This window comes from Furipterus horrens, unplaced genomic scaffold (genome assembly GCF_987537825.1).
Source record: "Furipterus horrens unplaced genomic scaffold, mFurHor1.1.pri manual_scaffold_4, whole genome shotgun sequence".
NCBI lineage: Eukaryota > Metazoa > Chordata > Mammalia > Chiroptera > Furipteridae > Furipterus > Furipterus horrens.
Window position 1 is genome coordinate 86942438 of NW_028327174.1, and position 23110 is coordinate 86965547.

Below are 23110 nucleotides of genomic sequence, written 5' to 3' on the forward strand. Positions count from 1 at the left end.
CTACAAATTCTTCCTGTTTAATAACTAAAGGCTAATATTTAGTGCTTACTATATGCTAGTCACTGGCTTATTACATGTATTATGTCATTTAATGTTTAGCATTCATATGATGTTTGGTACTATTTCCAGTTTAGAGAAGAGTTAGGCACAGAGTTTTAGTAACTTTCAGGTCTAGGAAGTGATGGAGTCCGAATGTCAAGGAGCCATTCTTATTCTGAAACGTGTGTCCTTTATCTCTCTGCTGTGCTGATACTGTGTTAATGTCTTAAACTTGTACAAAGTGGGAAGTTAAAACAGTTTCTCCTGATATAAATTTCAATGTGTGAAAATACTTGTTTCATTACTCTTTCATGTGCATTTTGTTTTTAAGATTCTTGGATTTCTCAATCAGCTTCATTTCCTCGAAATCAGAAACAGCCGGGGGTGGATTCTTTATCACCAGTGGCCTCGCTTCCTAAACAGATTTTCCAGCCTTCTAACCAACAGCAACCCACTAAACCAGTTAAAGTCACTTGTGCAAACTGCAAAAAACCTTTACAAAAGGGACAGACAGCTTATCAACGAAAAGGATCTGCTCACCTCTTTTGTTCTACGACTTGCCTCTCCTCCTTCTCTCATAAGCCTGCTCCAAAGAAACTCTGTGTTATGTGTAAAAAGTAAGGTTTACTTTTCAACATAATTCCATATGGTTGAATATTGGTGGTATAAAATTTTAGGAAAATTTTTAGTCTTAAAGATGAGTTATTGTGTTTTAAAAATTGGTAAGCAAGTTGATTGAATCTTAAAGCCGAAATGAAATGTGTAACGACCTTGGAGGGTTCTCTATGAAGCCCAGATGACTTATGATTAAAAGACTTTTTATTTGGATAGGCTTTGAGGTTGAACTTGTAATTAATTTTGTCTGTAATCTCCATCTGACTCCTTGAATTTGTAAAAATACATATTTATATTATTAGATAAAATTGTTAAGCAGTTTATATATAGTTAGTTCTGTATAAAAACAGGTCATTTTATACTGTCTTCATATTAAGATATTAATGGGCAAGTCTTTGGATTTTATTTGTTTATGTGTGTGTTGAATATTAAGTCATTGGAATACTCAGTGTTTCGAGACTCAGATATCATTTTTTTTACAGCCTTGGAGAGATAGGATGCTTTCTTCTGCCAATTTTTAGGTCTGGCTTCACTGGTTAAAGTGGGATATGGTATATTATGTGCAAGGTCAAACCAGGTGGATTTTCTTGTACCATCTCTTGGAGCAACCCAAGTTTGTGAAGCTATTTTTGATCTTAGACCTTTAGAAAGATCCTGGTGCTCTGTATGAGTTTAATAAAGTCAAATATTGGAACAATTATTATACACAATTTTAGATTGCTTTAACATAGTTGACTTACATGCTGTAATGTAGGATCTCAAAATTGAGACTTAAAGGTAAACTTCAAAGGTTATTAGTAATGTCATTTCCTAACATTTCTAATTGTAGTTAGAGAGCTGTGTAGAATGGTAGGTAGGGTTATTTTTGTCATGCTCCCTAGATATCTCATGCTTCCTACTTACTCAAGGAAGGGAAATTGAATAAGTATTGTAAATTTATATCCCAGTAAATTGGGCCTTGACATTAAACTATATATAAATGATAATAGCCATTGTGTGTTTTAAAGTGTTACCAATATCTGAAAGCCTTGTTAAGGAGTTGAAGGACAAATTAGGTAGTGGCAAGGATTTAGATTATAAAATAATTTTGTTTCTATAGAAATTTAAAATGTCAGTTACTACTGTTTGATTATTTTTTAAAATAGAATTTTACTTTAAGTTGCTCTTCTTATTTTCAGAGATATAACTACAATGAAAGGAACCATTGTTGCTCAAGTGGACTCAAGTGAGTCCTTCCAGGAATTTTGTAGTACGTCTTGTCTGTCTCTCTATGAAGACAAACAAAATCCTACTAAAGGAGCTCTAAATAAATCAAGATGTACAATTTGTGGTAAACTAACAGAGGTTTGTATTTTTGTGTTTTATCACTTAGTTCTAATGGAAATATTTTAAACTTTATTTAACAATTATACTCTTTTATCAGTGTATATTTAAAAGTGAGGATATATAAAATTGATTTGAGAATGCTTTAGGAAAAACTAAAATATAATATGAATTGACTTTTTTCCTGAGGTTGGGAGCATTCATAGACAAAACCACAGCATTTAAGCCAGTACAATGATTCATAAGTAGTAAGACAATAATCCTGCTTAAGAAGTAGAACAGTAGCCCTAGCCAGTGTGGCTCAGTTGGCTGGAGCATTGTGCTGTCACTGAAAGATTGCGGGTTTGGTCCCTCCTTCAGGTATGACGGTCCCTGGTTTAGGGGCATATGATTCCCATTCTGGGCATGTATAGGAGGCAACCAATCCATGCTTCTCTCTCACATCCATGTTTATATCTCTCCTTTCCTCTAAAAGGCAATGAAGAAATGTCCTTGGGTGAGGATAAGAAAGAAAAAAATAGAATAAGTGGAGGGAGTATTTTTTGGTAACTTTACGTTGTTAAAATAGTATTAAAATGTTTGCATTTGATTAAAAAAAAACCTGTGTGAACATACCTCATGTGAATAATGTATAATATTGGTTCTTTTTCCTCCCTCTTTTAAAGCAGTGAACTTTTATAGTTCCTGTTTCTTTAAAGATTTCCAGACTCTATATTTTAGAAGTTTTGTTATGCTAACAGTAACCAAACTGGGTTGTTTTCTATTTTTAGATACCTCTAGAGAAGTTTGTAATTATGTCACTGGTGGTCCTCCCTGCATCATACATGTATTCCTTGTGTGTATAAAAATGATTCAAGGAATAACGGGAGTATAGTTTGTCTTTCTTTTTCCATAAGCTTTCCACACACACACATAAAAATTACTGAGGTATTTTATTTTTCTGATGGAGTACCTTGTTATTTGGCTATCTGTTATACTCATTTGTTTTTTAAAATTTTGTTTGTTTTTCTTTTAGATTCGCCATGAAGTTAGCTTTAAAAATATGACTCATAAGCTGTGCAGTGACCACTGCTTTAACAGATACAGAATGGCCAATGGTCTGATAATGAATTGCTGTGAACAATGTGGAGAGTACCTGCCCAGCAAAGGTGCTGGAAACAACGTACTGGTGATTGATGGTCAGCAGAAAAGATTTTGCTGCCAAAGTTGTGTCAGTGAATATAAACAGGTAATTCATGATCTGATTAAAACCAGGCATTCTTCTAAATGTGTTGTAAATGGCTCTAATTATTTTATTCTAACAGCATTTATTAACCAAATTTATCTTGGAGTCTCATTTGATTCCATTATTGTCTTCACATCTTGGAAGTGAACTATCTCAGATGAATACTATGCAGATTATTGCATATAAACTTGTGCTTTTTACATGAAAAGGTAAATGATACCAGAATGATTCCTCTTTTGAATTTTCTTTTTTGGGTTATTAGAGGGCTTGCAAATACGATTTTTCAAATTCTTAAAGCTTAGCTTAGGACTGATTATCTCATTTATTTTTTAGTTTTAAGGTTAATTTTGATTTTAAGATCTCTTTGGTTTAGTTTTTTAAAAAAATTTATACACATGGTTCAAAAGCAAAATGTACATAAAAAGATATACTCAGCAAAATCCAGCTCCCAATTCTGTCTTCTCTTAGTTCCTAGTCATTCTTTTTGTTGTTGTTGTTAAAGATTTTATTTATATATTTAGAAAGAGAGGGAGGGACCTGGCCCACAACACAGGCATGTGCCCTGACGGAATTGAACCGGTGACCTTTTGGTTTGCAGCTTGCACTCAATCCACTGAGTCACTCCAGCCAGGGTCCTATTCATTCTTTATAGATATCAGTGTTCAATTCTTACTATTTTATGGTTTTTATTCTGTATGAAGAATTACGGAAATACATAATTCATTCTCAGTTTCTCTTTATTTCTATCCAAAGGGCAGAATACAGTATATATACTGTACTGTACCTTCCAATCTTCACTTTACAGTATATTTTGGAAATCATTCCATATCAGCATATGTAGACTGCCTTCCTTTTTATGGCTGCACAGTTAAATTTTCACAAATTTTGTGAGCCAATTGTTAAAAACACCTATTACTAAGAATTATGTTATAGAAACTTATGGATACATTGTATTTGTATTAGTCTGCTAGGGCTGTCATAACCACATACCAAAGACTGGAGGGCTCAAACAGCAGAGACTAATTTTCTTACAATTCTGGGGGCTAGAAGTAAAAGATAAGGTATTTTTCCCTGTTGGTTTTTGATGAGGTCATTCTTCTAAGATTGTAGATAGCTTAAGTAATGCCTCCCTAAAGACCCTATTTAATATGTAGTTTGACTAGGGGTTAGGCTCCAAGGTAGGAGTTTGGGGGAACACAGTTGACACCGTTATATTATTGGGAAAAAAGGAAGTAAATACCTAAACTTTAACACTTCCTGATTATTAAATTTATTATCTGTGCTCTTTTTTTTTAAAGTATATTTTATTGATTATGTTATTACAGTAGTTCCAGTTTTTTTCCCCTTTGCTCCCCTCTGCCCAGTACCCTCCTTCCTTCCAGCAATTCCACCCCCTTTAGTTCATGTCCATGGGTCCTGCATATGAGTTCGTTGGCTTCACCCTTTCCTATATTATTCTTAACTTCCCTCTTATTTTGTACCAACTAATTATGCTTCTTAATCCCTGCACCATATCCCCATTTCTCCCTCTCCTGCCTACCAGCTGATAACCCTCCAAATGATCCCCATACTATGATTCTGTTCCTATTCTGGTTTGCTTAGTTGGATTTTGTTTTTATTTTTTAGATTCAGTTGTTGATAGCTGTGAGTTTGTTGTTATTTTAGTGTTCCTAGTTTTGATCTTCTTTTTCTTCAGTAAGTCCCTTTGACATTTCATATAATAATGGCTTGGTGATGATGAACTCCTTTAGCTTTACCTTGTCTGGGAAGCACTTCATCTGTCCTTCCATTACAGATGATAGCAGTACTGGATAGAGTAATCCTGGCTGCAGGTTGCCTTTCATCACATTGAATACTACTTGCCAGTCCCTTCCTGCCTACAAAGTGTCCTGTGAGAAATCAGCTGATAGTACTATAGGCACCCCTGTAGGCAACTCTGTGCCTCTCTCTTGCTGTCCCCAGGACTCTCTTATCTTTCACCTTTGGCATCTTAATCATGATGTGTCCTGGTGTGGTCCCCTCTCGGTTCAGCTCACCCGGGACTCTCCGTGCTTCCCAGACCTTTATGTCCATCTCCTTCTGATAATTTGGGATGTTTTCCTCAGTTTTTTCAATTCTTGCTTCCTCATTCTGCACTGGTTGACTTTTTTTCTTCCTTATGTTCCAAATCATTGATTTGAACCCCAGTTTCCTTCCCTTCACCTTTGGTTTTGTGTTGATTCTCCTTCGTTTCACTTAGCATAGCCTACACTTCCTCTCTTATGCGTTTGCCATACATACTCAATCAAGCATATCTGTCAAGCCTGTGAGCATCTCTATCACCAGTGTTTTGAATTTTGCATCTGTTAGGTTGTCTGCCTCCTCATCTATGAGGTTGGTTATCTCCTCATCACTTAGTTCTCCCATTGGAACCTTGATCCGTTCCCCCTTTTTGGCCATACTTCTCTGTCTCCTCATTCTTACAGGCTGCTGTGTTTGTTTGCCTCCGTTCCCAGGTAGAGCTGTCGCTCTTGTTACGTTGTAAGGGGCAGAGCCTTAGGGATTCGTCAGTGCAGGGTGACCTGTTTCACAACGTTGTGGTGCTATATGTGGGGAAGGGGTCCGAGAGCTAACAATGCCGCTTGCCCAGCACTTGCCCCTTTTCCAGGCACCTCTCCCACTTCCGCACCGGACTGGCGCCCCTCTAGCTGCTGCCCTGGCTGTCATTCCCAGAGTGGATGGGTCTACAGAGTCTGCTGAGAGACCAGCAGTTTCTGACTCTTCCCCAACCCCCACTGGTCTGCACAGTCAGAAGCAATGAGGCTTGATTTTCCCCAGTGCTGGGACCATGAGCTGTGAGATCTGTTGAGAAGCTGGGAGCGCTCCCCAGATGTGCCTCCTTACTTTTTAAAATGTGTGACTGCGCTTTCTGCTGACCTGCCACTGCCACCACCACACCTCATTCTCTCCACTCTGGCTCCGCCCCTCCTACCTGTCTGGATGAGTATTTCTTTATATCTTTGTTTGCTGGACTGCCATGTGGTTTGATTTTCTGGAACTTCTGGTTGTTTCTTGTTTTAAGGTAGTTTCATTCCTTCTTAGTTGTGGAGGGAGACGCAGCGTGTCTGTCTACACCTCCATCTTGGCTGGAAGTCCCTATTATCTGTGCTCTTAAGGTTATTTCTGACTCCTGTATTTGTATGATGGAAATATATGTAATGATGTGCTTCTGTGCAATTTTTCTCAAGTTCACGTTCAGTTTTGTGTTGGTTGCCTGAAATTAGCCATAATGCGAGTATTTTCATGGTAAATGCTACAAATTATGGTGGATTCCCTCACATCCCAAGAACTGTGGTTAATCACATACAAGAAAACATTGGGCTTTAATTTAATTCAAAATTTTATTCAGATTTTTAAGGAAATTTGACTGTGATGGGTTTTGATTTATTCTTTATAGGGTTTGCTCAGCCTCTTTTATCTGTGGGTTTACTGTCTTTTGCCTAATTGGCAACATTTTCAGACATTTCTTTGAATATTTTTTCAGTCCTCTCTTCTTTTTCCTTGAAAGTTACATCATTTGGTATAGTCCTACTGATCACTGATGCTCCATTAAAAAAATTTTGTTTCCTCCAAATCTGTTCACTTTCATTGTTTAGATTGGATAATTTCTCTTTTTCCCTCACTGATTCTTCCCTGTCTTCTCCATTCTGCCATTGGTCCCATTCATTGTGGTTTTTTTTTTTTAAGGATATAAATTTTTTTTTTCTTTTTGGTTTTTCAATTACAGTTGTCCCATTTACCCCATTTCTCTCTCCCACCCAACCCACCCCCTCTCCCGCAATCATATCCCTCCCCGTTGTCCATGTCCATGAGTCATTTATACACGTTCTTTGACTAAACCCTTCCCTTACTTATCCCCCTTCTCTCCCACTCCCCTCCCCCCTATTGACTACTATTCTTCTCTTTGTTCTATTTAGTTTGTTTGTTTGTGTTGTTCTTTAGTTTCCTGTATTAGGTGATATCATATGGTATTTTTCTTTCTTTGCCTGGCTTATTTCACTAAGCATAATTCTCTCTAGTTCCATCCATGTTGTTGCAAATGGCAGGAGTTCCTTCTTTCTTTCTGCTACATAGTATTCCATTGTGTAAATGTACCACAGTTCTTTGATCCACTCATCTACAGATGGGCATTTAGGTTGTTTCCAGCACTTAGCTATTGTAAACAGTGCTGCAATGACCATAGGGGTGCATAAGTTCTTTTGAATTGGTGTTTCAAGATTCTTCGGGTATAATCCTAGCAGTGGAGTCGCTGGTTCAAAAGGCAGTTCCATTTTTAATCTTTTGAGGTAATTCCATACTGTTTTCCATAGTGGGTGCACCAGTCTGCATTCCCACCAACAGTGCAGTAGGGTTCCTGTTTCTCCACATCCTCGCCAGCACTTGTTGTTTGTTAATTTGTTGATGATGGCCATTCTGACTGGTGTGAGGTGGTATCTCATTGTGGTTTTTATTTGCATCTCTCTGATGGCTAATGATGTTGAGCATTTTTTCATGTGTCTATGGACCTTCTGTATGTCCTCTTCAGAGAAGTGTTTGTTCAGGTCATTTGCCCATTTTTTAATTGGGTTGTTTGTTTCCTTGATGTTGAGTATTATAAGCTCTTTATATATTTTGGAGATCAGTCCCCTGTCTGTGATATCATTGGCAAATATGTTTTCCCATATGGTTGGTTTCCTTTTCATCTTGCTGATGTTTTCTTTTGATGAGCAGAAACTTTTTAGTTTGATGTAGTCCCATTTGTTTATTTTTCCCTTTATTTCTCTTGCCTTGGGAGATGTATCCGTGAAGATATTGTTACGTGTGATATCTGAAATTTTCCTGCCTATGTTTTCCTCTAGGACTTTTATGGTATCATGGCTTACATTTAAGTCTTTAATCCATCTTGAGTTTATTCTCGTGTGTGGTGTAAGTAGGTGGTCTAGTTTCATTTTTTTGCACGTCCCTGTCCAGTTCTTCCAGCACCATTTGTTAAAGAAGCTCTTCTCACTCCATTTTATGTTCCTTCATCCTTTATCAAAGATTAGTTGACCATAGAGGCCTGGGTTTATTTCTGGGTTTTCAGTTCGGTTCCACTGATCTATATGTCTGTTCGTTTGCCAGTATCAGACTGTTTTTATCACAGTGGCTTTGTAGTATTGTTTGATGTCTGGTATCGTGATTCCTCCTGCTGTGTTTTTCTGTTTTAAGATTGCTTTTGCTATTCGGGGGCTTTTTTGGTTCCATATCAATTTTTGGAGGATTTGTTCTAGGTCAGTGAAATATGTCATTGGTATTGTAATAGAGATTGCATTGAATTTGTAAAATGCTTTGGGTAGTATGGCCATTTTGATGATGTTGATTCTTCCCATCCAAGAACATGGTATTTGCCTCCATTTATTTGTATCTACCTTAATTTCTTGCTTCAATGTTGCATAATTTTCAGTGTACAGGTCTTTTATCTCTTTGGTTAAGTTTGCTCCTAGGTACTTTATTTTTCTTATTGCTATAGTAAGTCGTATTTTCTTTTTTGCTTCTGTCTCTGAAATTTTATTGTTGGTGTACAGAAATGCCTTAGATTTCTGTATATTTATTTTGTACCCTGTTATTTTGCCAAATTCACTTATTATATCAAGTAGTCTTTTAGTGGAGTTTATAGGGTTTTCTAGGTATACTATCATGTCGTCTGCAAATAGTGATAGTTTTACTACTTCTTTCCCAATTTGGATGCCTTTTATTTCTTTGTCTTGTCTGATATCTGTGGCTAGGACTTCCAACACTATGTTGAATAGAAGTGGGGAGAGTGGACAGCCTTGTCTAGTTCCTCATTTCAGGGGGAATGCTTTCAGTTTTTGTCCATTGAGTATGATGTTAGCTTCAGGCTTCTCATATATAGCCTTAATGATCTTAAGGTATGCTCCCTCTATTCCCATTTTGCTGAGTGTTTTCAACATAAATGGGTGTTGTACTTTATCAAATGCTTTTTCTGCATCTATAGATATGATCATGTGATTTTTGTCTTTCATTTTGTTTAGGTGATGTATTATATTTATTGATTTGCGAATATTAAACCATCCTTGCATCCCTGGGATGAATCCCACTTGATCATGGTGCATGATCTTTTTGATGTATTGCTGGATCCTGTTTGTCAAAATTTTATTGAGGATTTTAGCATCTATGTTCATCAGTGATATTGGCCTGTAGTTTTCTTTCTTTGCTGTGTCCTGACCTTGTTTTGGGATTAGGGTAATACTGGCTTCATAGAAAGAGTTTGGGATTTTTCCCTCTTCTTGGATTTTCTGGAATAGTTTGAGGAGGGTAGGAGTTAGTTCTTCCCTAAATGTTTTGTAAAATTCGCCTGTGAAGCCATCCGGTCCAGGGCTTTTGTGTGCAGGGAGATTTTGGATTACTGTTTCAATTTCCTTCTTTGTTATTGGTCTGTTGAGACTTTCTACTTCTTCTTGATTCAGTTTTGGAAGGTTATATATTTCTAGAAATCTGTCCATTTCTACTAGGTTGTCAAATTTCTTGCCATATAGTTGTTTGTAGTAATTTCTTATAATTTTTTGTATTTCTAAGGTATCCGTCGTGATTTCTCCTCTTTCATTTCTGATTTTGTTAATTTGGGGTCTCTCTCTTTTTTTCTTGATTAGATTGGCTAGAGGCTTGTCGATTTTGTTTATTTTTTCGAAGAACCAGCTCCTAGTTTTGTTGATCTTTTGGATTGTTTGTTTAGTCTCTATGTCATTTAGTTCTGCTCTGATCTTGATGATTTCATTCCTTCTTCTTGCCCTAGGCTTTGTTTGTTGTTGTTGTTCTAGTTCTTGTAGCTTTATGGTTAGGATTTTTATTTGAGATTCTTCTATCCTTTTCAGATAAGGGTGTATTGCTATGAACTTCCCTCTCAGAACTGCTTTTGCTGTGTTCCACAGGTTTTGGGCTGTTGTGTGCTCATTATCATTAGTTTCTAGAAATTTCTTGATTTCTTTTTTGATGTCTTTGTTAACCCATTCATTATTTAATAGCATGTTATTCAATCTCCATGAGTGTGGGTGTCTTTAATTTTTTTCCCTGAGGTTGATTTTTAGTTTCAAGGCATTGTGGTCTGAAAAGATGCTTGATGTAATTTCATTTTCTTGAATTTGTTGAGGCTTGCTTTGTATTCTATCATGTGGTCTATTTTTGAAAATGTCCCATGTGCATTTTAAAAGAATGTATATTTTGCTTCTTTGCGGTAGAAAGTTCTATATATATCAGTTAGGTCCATGTGGTTTAGTGTGTTATTCAATGCCTGTATATCCTTGGTGTTTCTTTGCTTTGATGACCTGTCTGTTGTTGATAATGGAGTGTTTAAGTTCCCTACTATGAGTGTGTTGTTGTTGATATCCTTCTTGTGGTCTTCTAGTATTTGCTTTATGTATTTGCGTGCTCCTATGTTGGGTGCATATATGTTTATCAATGTCATATCTTCTTGATGGATTGTTCCTTTAAGTATTATGAAATGTCCTTCTTTGTCTCTTTTTATTACCTTTGCTTTGAAATCTGTTTTGTCTGATATGAGGACTGCTACCCCGGCTTTTTTTTCAGGTCCGTTGGCTTGGAATATTTTTTTATATCCCTTTACTTTCAGTCTATGTAAATCTTTTGTTTTGAAGTGTGTTTCTTGTAGACAGCAAATATGTGGGTCCTGTTTTCTTATCCATTCCGTTACCCTATGTCTTTTAATTGGAGCATTTAAGCCATTTACATTTAAGGTTATTATTGACGTGTATTTATTCATTTCCCTTTGTACGTCTGTTTCTCTCCTTTCTTTTTTTTTTTTTCTTCTTCTTTTTTCTTAGAACACTCCCTTTAGCATCTCTTGCATTGCTGGTTTGGTGGAGATGTATTCTTTTAGTCTTCCTTTGTCTGAGAAACTCCTTATTTCACCTTCTACTTTGAATGAGAGCCTTGCTGGGTAGAGTATTCTTGGTTGTAGGCCTTTGTTTTTCATTGCTTGAAATATTTTTGACCATTCCCTTCTGGCTTGTAATGTTTCTGTTGAGAAATCATCTGATAGCCTTATTGGAGCTCCCTTGTATGTTATTTGCTGTTTTTTTCTTGCTGCTTTTAGGATTCTCTCTTTGTCTTGAAATTTTGCCATTTTAATTATGATGTGCCTTGGAGTGGGTTTTTGTGGGTTCCATTGGAACTCTCTGTGGTTCCTGAACTTGTATAACTTTTTCTCTCATCAGGTTTGGAAAATTTTCTGTCACTATTTCTCCTATCAGTTTTTCAATTCCATGCTCCTTTTCTTCTCCCTCTCTAATTCCGATGATCCTGATATTATTACTTCTCTGCTATCCTGTAATTCCCTTACATCTTGTTCATAGATTTCAGTCTTTTTTCATTTTGCTGTATTGTCTGGGAGTTTTTCTCTACATTATCTTCTAACTCACTAATCCGATCCTCTGCTTCTTTTAGTCTTCTTTTGACTGATTCTGCTGTGTTTTTCAGTTCAGAGATTCAATTCTTCAATTCTTCCTGGTTCTTGTTAACAGTTTCTATGTCTTTTTTTTTATGCTGGTGTAGTTCTCTGCAAGTTCCCTGTAATTTTCTTGGAGCAGCTGGTAACTTCCTTGGAGGTTGTTATAGTTGTTTTTAGGGATGTCTATTATATTGAGCTTCTTTACCACCATTGTTTTGAATGCCATGTCTGACATTTGGGCTATGTCTATTTCATCTATCTCTCTTTCTCAGGATTCCTCTTTTCTTTTCATTGAGAGGTTATTTTTGTGTCTTACCATGTTGGATTCTTCTTTTTTGTTTTTATTTATTGTTTTTTTGGGGGAGATGGTCTGCTTTGACTTCCCTTTTTTGTGGTGTGAGATTCTTTATGGGAGACCTGGGGGTTTCAGTGGTGCAGTCTCTTTGATCTCATGAGCCTGATGTTCTTGGGTTACCCTTTACATTGTTTGTTTATGTTGTCTGGTTATATTTCATATGTTCTTTGGTAGGAGCTTCCTTCTGGCTAGTTGATTGAGAGTCACTCTATCCACTTTGTCTTGAGTTCTTTTGTGGAGATGCTATTAAAAACATAAACACACAGCCCAGGCAGGAGACTCACACCCTGAAAAAATATCCCCCACCCTCTACCCCGCTATCGTCAGCCACTGAGCCCGTATTAATATAAATGTAAAGAGATTAAAGCTTTTGTAGTATAAGAAGAGTAGATAAGAGTTGTTTTTATGGAGGAAAAATATAATTTTTGATAGAGGGGGTGATTGATTAATAATAGTTGAGACTATGGAAGCCAGTAGGTAATATTTACATTGTATGTTAATAAAAATAGAAGAGAAGGATGGAATAATGCAGAATATAGTAAGAAAGTGGGATTATATTGTATTGGGTTTATATAGTAACTATATTCTATTATTTGGAGTGATAGGGGGGCTAAACTAGACATACAAACAAATAAACAACGATTAAAGAGAAAGGATGAGAAGGAGAGGTTATATGCAACACATTAGAGATATAGTTTGTTTTTCTTTTCCTTTTTTCTTCCCCTCCTCTCCTCTCCACCTCTGTCCTTTCTTTTTTTGGAAGGGGAAAAAAAAAAAACCCAACAACAACAAGAAAAAAAAGAAAGAAAGAGAGAGAGAAAAGAAAAGAAATAAGAAAGAAAGAAAGAAGAAATAAAAAAGAAAAAAACAAGAAAAAACAAGAAAGAAAAGAAAGAAAGAAAGAAGAGAGAAAAGAAAAAGAGAAAAAAAAAGAAAAAAACAAAAAAGGAATGTTTTTACTCAGTTCAGCCTTGGTGTGTCGTCTTTTTTTTCTGAGTCCGCAGCTGGTCTAGTGTGGCGGTTCAGAGGTTCTTGTTTCTTGCAGCAGTGGTGTGCGCCTGCGGTTGCCAGCACGGCACGCTCCCTTGCTGCCCGCTGGAGCCAGCTGAGGTGTCCTTGCGAGCGCGCCCCTGCACGGCCGGGGCGGCCCAAGAGCTTGCCCCGTGATTGGCGCCTATTGTTGCTGAGCTGAGGTGTTTTCATGCTCGCGTGCCGTGCCCTTAGTCCAGCTGAGCCGAGCTCTGGGAGTTGGTCTCTCGCCTCTTAGAGCGGGGCCCCGGACACTTGTGCACAGTAGAAGTGAGCGTGTCTGTGAGTCGCTGCTGCCCGCTGTTCCGGCGCCGCAGCTGCCCGCCTTCCCTCACCCGTCTGGTTGGGCATGAACAGAGCCTGAGCTAGTGGTTTGCTTTCTGGCCTGGGGCCCGGCGCCCACTGGAGCTGGCTAGGGATGTCTGCGCACGGTCCTCTGCGTGTTCAGTGGGCCCTCCCTGTGCCCGTTGGGGTACTGATCTTATGTCTGTTGGGAAGTGTCCGAGGGGCACCCGCACTCACGGCCCCGTGCACCTGGGCTAGTGAATGAGAGCACTTCCCTATGTGCGCCCCCGCGACCCAAGGGTAGGGTTGGGGAGTAGATGAGCGCGCCTCTGCACCTGAGCTCATCAAGAACGGCCTACCACCCCCAAACTTTCCTCCCCTCTCCACCGTCCACTAGAGAAAAATATAAAGGAGAATTATGTTCTCACTTGCCCGGCAGCACGCTGTCTCCTGTCCTTCAGCGCCAATGCCACTTGGTCGAGTCTGGTCTCTGCCAGCGAGCAGAGATCCGCTTTCCTCCCAACTCCTCTTTGGGATAGCCTGTGGGAGCCAAAAAGCCTTTGTTTACTTCCAGCCGCAGCTCCGGCAGCACTCCCAGTCAGCAATCCCGTTTCGTCCCCTTTTCCTCCGCTATCCTCACTAAACAGGTTGTTCCCAGATGAATTTTCTCTAATCCAGCAGTGCCATGGCTCGACTCCTGCCAGTGTCCAGCTGCTCACTGAGATGTTCTCTCTGCAGTTAGCTCAAACTGCAGACAGGTCTCGGGAGCCTGAAAGCGCAGCCTCCCCTCACTCCTCCACCATCTTCTCCCTCCATTGTGGTTTTTTTAATAAAGATTTTGTTAGTTATTTTTTACTAATGCTTAACTCTTTTAGAAGAGTTTTAGTATTACAGAAAAATTGAGATGGTAAAGAAGTTTCATGTAATAGTCCTCCCTCCCACTAGATTCCCCTTTTATTTATACCTTCCGTTAGTATGCTATATTTGCTATAATTAAGTGGTAGTGATATATTTTCATTATATAAAGTTCATAGTTCATTCGAATTTTCTTAATTTTTACATACTGTGGTTTTCTGTTTCAGGATTCCATCCAGGATACTACGTTATATGCAGTAATCAGGTTATCTTAGGCTCCTCTTGGTCATGGCATTTTCTCTGATCCCTTGTTTTTGATGACCTTTACATTTTTTTTACTCATTCCCCATTTATGCCCCCTATTTTCTTTGACTATGGGAAGTTTTAAGGAGTTAGGTATATTCTAAGATGCCCCTCTGTTGGAATTTGATGTTTTTCTCATCTTTAGACAGACTGTGACTGTGGCTTTTTAGGAGGAAGGTTACAGAAGTGTTTATTTGTATACTGTTGCCATTTTCATCTCATACAAGGGGACATCTATCAGCATAGTTTATGACTGTTGAAGTTGATTTTATCACCTTGATTAAGTACTGTTTATCAGAATTCTCCATTGTGAAGCTCCCACTCTCCAGTTCCACGTTCTGCTCTTTGGAGTGAAGTCATGTTATCCTTTAGGGAGGAATATATCCATACCTAGGATTTTTGTGTATAGTAAATTGGTCTCCTGCATTTATTAATTTATTCAGTCACTTACTAATATCAGTAGGGACTCATGGATATTATTTTATACTTTGGGTTATAATTCAGTACTGCTTTATTTAATTTGTCTAGCTTTGGCCATTGAGAGCACTTTGACTCGGCTCCTGTGTTCTTTTGACATACCTGACCATGGATTTTTATTATTTATTTCTTTATTTTTAAAAAAGATTTTATTTATTTACTTTTAAAGAGAGGAGAAGGAAGGGAAAGAGAGAGGGAGAGAGACATCAATGTGTTACCTCTCACATGCCCCCAACTGGGAATCTGGCCTGCAACCTAGGTATGTACCCTGAATGGGAATCAAACCAATGACCTTTTGGTTTGCAGGCCGGTGCTCAGTCCACTGAGCCACAGCAGCCAGGACTGACCATGGATTAAAAAAAAAAAAAGGCATTATTCTTTTTTTTTCAGTTATAGAATTTCCATTTGGTTCTTCTGTTTTCTATTTTTTTGATCAGATTCGCTTCATTGTTAAGTGACTTTCGTTCCTTGTTGAAACAATTTTATAATGGCTGCTTGTTTGTCAGTTAATTCTAACATTTCTGTATTTTCAGTGTTAACATCTATTGATTGTCTCTTTCCATTTACATTGTTGTTTTCCTGGGTTTTGGTAGAGTAAGTGAATTTTGAAATTGCAGCCTTGATGTTTGGGGTATTATGATACTCTAGATCGTATTTAAACCTTTACTTTAGCTAGTTTTATTTGACACTGCTCTGGTAGGGAAAGGAATGTGCCATCTCATTATTGCCAAGTGGAGGTAGAAGTCAGGCTCTCAGTTTGCCTCTGTTTTCATCCATGGTGGGGGAGGAGCTTTTTACTATGCTGGGAGGCTATAGGAGTTCCTCTCTTCCTGGGCACACGCTGACTTCACAGAGCATCCACTAATACCAAATGAACTTTAGTGGCTATCAAAAATATCCTTTTTTTCTTACGTTGAATAAAAATTAATTTAAAATATTGTTTCATGTTTCATTTAAAAAATATTTTCATGTGTTTTACAATTCCCATACTCTGTTAATAATTTATAAGTAAATGGAAACCCGTGCATATCTTTTACCTTTGATAAAGGAGCACAATCAGACATGTTTAGACAGCTCTGCAAAAGATACTCCAGTGATGTGTTTTCCTGGAGCCTGGGAACTAAAATTGTATGGTGATTTTTTTCTTGTCCCTGACCTTCCCTCCCCTTTGACTTTAGTCTTTTACATTGAACTTGTCTACCATCTTTACCTATGTCCCTATTGCTTAATTAGTTTCTGGAATATAATAGATGCTGGTACTTGAGACTATATAAAATGCTTAACAGTTCTTCCGGTTATTTTCGTTTTCTTGCAGAATATCTTGACTTTCATAGAAAGTAGGATGCTTTCTGCAAGGACCAAGGATGTAAATTTGTTTGTGTTGGAAATTGTCATATTTTCTTTCAAATGAGTTTCAAAAACAACGCATTTACAGATAATGAAAACTGTAATTAAATAACCTCCAAATCACTTAATTTAAAAAGCATTGATATCTTTATAAGTATTAATAGACTTTAATGAGATCTTCTCATCTAGAGAAATGTGATGTTTTGCAAAGTCTGCTTAAAAGCTAGTCAAATTTAGGGCTGTAATTTTAATTCCTTACCCCATTATTATATTATTGTTTTATAATTAAGGGATTTATTTATTTATTTTTAATTGGCCAAAAATGCTTCATTAGATGGGATTACAAATGCTGATGATTATACAATTAAAAATACTAAATGCAATTTAAGAGGTTTTCCAACACTGTGTTATGCTTAAAGTCAAATACAAGGAAATAATGTATTATTAGAGCCCTGAATTAAAATTTTATCTGGTATGACAAATTCCAACAAAATGAAAAGTTGTGTTTACACTAACAAAACTATACCACTATGTAAACAGTAAGTAGTAATTAGAAATGTGAAAACAAAACTGCAGCAAATCAGCACCACATTAATACGAACTAAACAAACCAGAAATGAAAGCAGAATGTAGTGCAAGTCAGCAGATCCTTACTACCAGACTGAAACGAGGGATTTTCTTTTTTTTAAATTGTTATTCTATTATAGGTGTCCCAGTTTTGCTCCCTTTGCCCAGCCAACCATGATTTTTTTCTATAGGATAATTAAACTTACTTAAAAATTCTTGTCTAAGTTGGGCAGTGGCACTGGGGCTACAACAAATAGACATTTTTAAAACTTGGAATCAATTCGTGAGTCACAGGACAAATAATTAAGAATCTACATTTACAGCTTACTCATTGACCTTTCAGTGTAGTAGCCTTTCTTTGTATGTTTTTATAAAGTGTTGAAATATATATATATTTTTTTTAGGTAGGTAGCCATCCAAGCTTCCTGAAGGAGGTTCGAGATCACATGCAGGACTCTTTCCTGATTCAGACTGAGGTAAGTAGGGATGTAGCAGGGCTTAAAGTTGGACATTTTCATGAAGTGCCACTGTTAAGGATATCTGAACAGTCCTGTACTTTCTGAATGCTAGCATAGTTCAGACATATTGGGCTTCAGTTCCCAACCACCACAAGGAAGTGACTATTTTAGTAAACTGTGTCACAGCAACTTTTTGTTTCCCAGTGCATATAAAAGTAATGTTTACACCACACTGCAGTCTATTAAGTGTGTAATAGCATTACATCTAAAAAAATAATGTGCATATCTTAATTTAAAAATACTTTTTCTCTAAAACGTGCTCACCATCATCTGAGCCTTCAAGTAATCTTTTTGCTAGTGGAGGGTCTTAAAAATTTGTAAAAAACTCATATCTGTGACTCACAAAAAAACAAGATATGCTTGTATATTAAAATTTATACACAAAATATGTCAGATGATTTTCTTTACCTCTATGATATACACAAACATTATTATTTAAATAAATGTTACAAGTATTTTCTTGTGATGAGATCATTTGTTTTTAGGTATTTATGCTGCTATTTTTTGGATATAATTTTTTAATGCACAGTACCTTGTCCACAGTAGATATTTATATATAGAATATTAAAGTCCCTCTTTTTTGTGCCTGCTTGAAATATAAATAAAACCTTTTTTTGCAAAACCATTTTCAAATCTATATTCCCATTAATCCAGATGAATAAATTAGTATATGCATAATAAATGCATATAATTAAGAATAATTGTAACTGTAGTACAGCGATCAAAATAAGTAATGTTATTTTAATATGATATCACTATCTGATTAATCTGTAGACCTTATTCAAAGTTTGTCTATTAACGCCCCTTATAGCAAATGGAAGAAAAGAATTATACTAAGTAGTCTGGGTTCCATGTAATTCAGGGTCATAGATTGTTATTCCATCAAAAATTTTGGGGTCTGAGTACTTCTGGCTAAGGTGGAGGAATAGATAGACATGCTTTGCCACCCTCCCCAACAATAAGAAGAAATAAAATTACCTCAAAACTAAAAACATCCAGAACTACCAGAAAATTGAAATGTATGGAAGTCCAACAAACAAAGATATAAAGAAGCAATACTCATTCGTTGGTTCTGACTGTGAAAACCAGTGTGTTTTGGGGCGGAGGAAGAAACTGCAGGTCTCTCAACAGAGTCCATTTATTTAGAGTATCCCAGAGGTCCTAGAATGTCTACAAACCCACGCACCCTGGGAACCACACCAGGGCAACAGATAGAGGGACACTAGTCCCATATAGGAAGTGGGAGAAGTGCTTAGAAAAGGGGCGAGTGCTAAGCAAGCTGCATTGTTCCCTCTCAGACCTGTTTCCAATGACAGTGCCACAACATGGTGAAACAGGTCACCCTGAACTGACGAATACCTAATGTTCTGCCCCTTACAATGTAACAGGTGCGACAGCTTTACCTAAGACACAGGCAAACAAAGGAGGTGGTCAAATTGAGGAGGCAGAGAAGTATGGCCCAAGAGAGGGAACGGATCAAGATTCCAGTGGGAGAACTAAGTGACAAGGAGAGAGCCAACCTAACAGATGAAGAGTTCAAAACACTGCTGATTACGATGTTCACAGACTTGACAGACAAGATTAAGTATGACAGATGCATAAGGGAAGAAGTGAAGGCTATGCTAAGTGAAACTAAGGAACACCCATATGAAACCAATGGTGAAGGGAAGGAAGCTGGGGTTCAACTCAACGATTTGGAACATAAGTAAGAAATAAATAGTCAACCAGTCCAGAATGAAGAAATCAAGAATTGGAAAAAATGAGGAGAGTCTTAGGAACCTCTGGGACAACTTTAAACGTGCCAACATCCAGCTCATATGCGTGCCAAAAGGAGAAGAGGAAGAGCAAGAAATTGAAAAATTACGTGAAAAAATAATGGAGGAAAACTTTCCTAATTTAGTGATGGAATTAGACATACAAATTTAGGAAACAGAGTCCCAATGAAGTTAGACCCAAAGAGGAGCACACCAAGACACGTCATAATTAAAATGCCAAAGATTAATGATGAAGAGAGAATCTTAAAAGCAGCAATAGAGAGAGAAACAGTTGCCTACAAAGGGTTGCCTATAACATTATCAGCTGATTTCTCAAAAGAAACTTTGTAGGCAAGAAGGAGCTGGCAAGAAGTATTCAATGTGATGAAAAGCAAGGACCTACAATCAAGATGACTTACTATCCAGCAAAGTTATCATTTAGAATGGAAGAGCAGATTAAGTGCTTCTTAGACAAGGTAAAGCTAAAGGAGTTCACCATCACCAGGCCATTATTATATGAAATGTTAAAGGGACTTATTTAAGAATAAGAAGATGATCCAAACTATGAACATTAAAATGACAACAAAACAACTATCAGCAACAGAATCTAAAAAATAAAAACAAACTAAGCAAACAATCAGGATAGGAACAGAATGATAGGTATGGGGATCATTTGGAGGGTTATCAGGTGGGAGGGAGAAAGAGGGAAATGGTATAGGGATTAAGAAGCATAATTGGTAGGTCCAAAATAGACAGGGCTATGTTAAGAATAGTGTAGGGAACAGAGAAGCCAAAGAACTTACATGAACGACCAATGGATATGAATTAATGGGGGTTGCACTGTGTGGCAGGGAAGGGTGCTACTTGGTGGAGAGGAGCAAAGGGGAAAAAAAATTGGGACAATTCCAACAGCATGATCAATAAAATATACTTAAAATTTAATTTTTGTCCTTTTTTCCCTCCCTTTGAGACCCCTGTTCTGGATATATTAGACTTCCTGCTCTTATCCTGTAATCACTGTGGCTCTATTACTTGTGATTTTTAAGCTTCTTTTTCTTTTTTGCTTAATTTTAAGAGTTTCTGTTATTGTATTTTTGATTTTATTAATCTTTAATACAATAAACAATCAAATAAAATGCAGTGTATTTTTCATCTCAGATACTGTGTTTGTCATCTCTACATCTGGATATTTTTAGTACCTTCTGTTCCTTGCCTCATTATATTCATGTTTTTCTCTACTGGTTTCTTGACTATATCAGCATAATTATCATAGGTCTTTTAATATCTTTGTCTACTGTTTGTATCCTGTCATTTCTCTATCCTTCTACAATGTGATGTTTTAAATTTCTTAATAATGAATTATATTGTGTTTTGCGCAGTGTTTTAAAGCCATTGTATTATATCTTCTGTCTAGTTTCCTGGTAATTAGGGATGGGCAGTTACATCTTAGTCTCTGTTACTCCATCATGGTTGGGGGTGGAAGTACTGTCTGCTTTAAACTGAAACAGTTCCTCAATCTTTATTTTAATGTTTCTCAGCCTTGACATTTTTGAATACTTCAGGAGTGTTGCCCCTCAATTTGAGTTTGATATTTTCTCAGGCATATATTGAAGTCATACGTGTTTTGTATGAATACCTCATAAGTGATATTGTACCAGTTTTAGTGGATCACACCTGAAGGCACATGATGTCTGTATGTTGACTTGGTTCACTTAGTTCAGGAGGTGTCTGTGGAATTTATACAGGGTACAGTTGCTGTTCTTCCCTCTGTATGAAGTTTTTTGTGTATATGTTATACTCTATAAATATCCTGTTGCTCAGCATACTTTTCAGCTACTATTTTTAGCATCTGTTGTCAATTAGAAAAATTTGAAAAATTACAAGTAGTATGTGTGTTGAAAGAAAAATTATAAATTATATAATAATGAAGAAAAGTAAAACATAATGGTCTGTCAGTGTTTTAGACCCTTTTTATCTGCATAAACATCTTCAAAATAAAGATACTATTGGGATTTTATTGAATAAGTGAAGTATAAGTTTTCCTGGAATTTATTTTTTAATCTAAGTGTAAAAATTAGTGTTATGTCATGTCATGGTGACATTTTATCACCAGTCCCTCTAATCAGGGTTTTTAACTATTTTTGTGCTTTTGACTCCCTTAGTAATGTGTATAGCCCAATTCTCAGACTGTTATTAAATGCAAAAAGTAAAATATGATTACAACTAGAATATATTAAATCAAAATAGCTATCAAAACATTTCTAAAGTTTTTCAAATGTGATATGTACTTTATTAATGCACTAAGTAATAAAATAGTGTGGTTGATAACTACAGTGCTTTTTATTTTTCATCCTCACTTGAGGACGTGCATATTGATTTTTAGAGAGAGGGGAAAGGAGAGAGGGAGTGAAACATTGGTGTGAGAGAGAAACATTGATTGGTTGACTCTTGTGTGCACCCTGATCAGGGAGGGACCAAACCTGCAACCTAGTTATGTGCTCTCAACAGGAATCGAACCTGCAGCCTTTTGGTGTATGGGAAGATGCTCCAACCAACTGAGCCAAACCAGTGAGGGAAACTACAGTGTTTTTTGAAATAATGTTGAACTTGATGATAGATTGACCTATCTGCCAATAGTATACAAAAAGCTGGGGATTTTTATTACTGAGGAATTTATAGGTTCTGCTAAAACTAATGTAGTTTATTGCCTCCAATTAGAACAAAAGAGAATGTCACATTTTAGGTAGATGTTATTGAACATGAGGATAATACATTATTTTCTATGTAACACCATGGTCTCAAGTTAAATTGTAGAGGAATGTGGCTAGGAAGTAGGTTATGTGCTGATTATCTCAGTGTCCATATCCTAGATTAGATTTGCAGCAACAAGTACCTGAAACCTTTATGTCTTGGGCACCTGGTACCCATGTTGTCCACTTGCTTGGTCAAAATGTTCTAAATGAAATGTAAAAGGAAAAATTAGGGGAAGTTCTTAAGTCATGTGATGCTTAACTTCGATATTCACATGGAATTGGTTAAAATTAAAATGTGAGGCACCTTTTCTCAGTGATCAGCCTGAAAGTGAGCTAATTTGCTATAAACTACCATTATATTTTACCTTTTTCCTTACTAGTATCTTGTTTCTATCAGTTCTACTTCATTGTTTTCCCCTGAGCTTGTAAGTAGGTTTATTTTTCTCCCTTGACTGAATGGAGAATGTATTAATTGTGGATTTGTTCTATTTAATTTTCTTCCTTTAAGTCACACGATGCATATTTATAGGATACATGAAATTTAAATATAATTAATCTCATATTTTTACATAGAAGGTATAAACATTTCTTTCTTTTTCTTAATCCTTTTTTTTTTTTTTTTTGCTAATGTTTTTCCATTAAATGGGTCCTGTGTTTGAAGTAGTGGTAGTTATGAAAGTAGCTGTGCTGAAACATTTTCAATATTAATGATTCTATCTTTCTGATAGTACCTTCTCATTATCTTCAGATAAAAGTACTTGCTGATATAGACTAATTGCTTAGCTCCTTGTTTACTTCACCCAATTCAACTGGCCTACTTTTAATTTTATGTCTTAAAACTTGTCAATTAAAACATTTCTGCCAATAAAATTACTGTGAAATTGAAGGACATTTCCAATAAGTTAGAAAAATGAAACTAATCCAAGATTAGATTAGGTGGTTGGACTTCATTTATTGAATTATTGGTAAAAGAATTCTTTATAGGTGCTGCTACCTGGAAGTCTCATGCATACATCTCCGGGAGTGATCCTGCAATACAATGACAGGTGTCCTGATATTTTTAGTATTTCTAATTTGTACTGTGGTATCAGATTTTGGACATTCTTTTATATTCCATTATTTTATTTTTAAAAAATGTTTTTCCCCAAACATAACAATTTAAATTATTATATAGGCCTTAGGG

The 23110-nt window shown here is 36.7% G+C and overlaps 1 protein-coding gene across 1 annotated transcript in view; it reads left to right on the forward strand.

Annotated features, from left to right (window-relative positions):
* Window positions 1-23110, forward strand: part of ZMYM2 (zinc finger MYM-type containing 2) — a 147231-nt gene that overhangs the window by 40084 nt on the left and 84037 nt on the right. The window contains exons 5-8 of the mRNA XM_090273724.1: window positions 371-656; window positions 1833-1998; window positions 2993-3205; window positions 17307-17378. Coding sequence (XP_090129850.1) covers window positions 371-656; window positions 1833-1998; window positions 2993-3205; window positions 17307-17378 — 737 coding nt within the window. The remainder of the gene's footprint in view (window positions 1-370; window positions 657-1832; window positions 1999-2992; window positions 3206-17306; window positions 17379-23110) is intronic.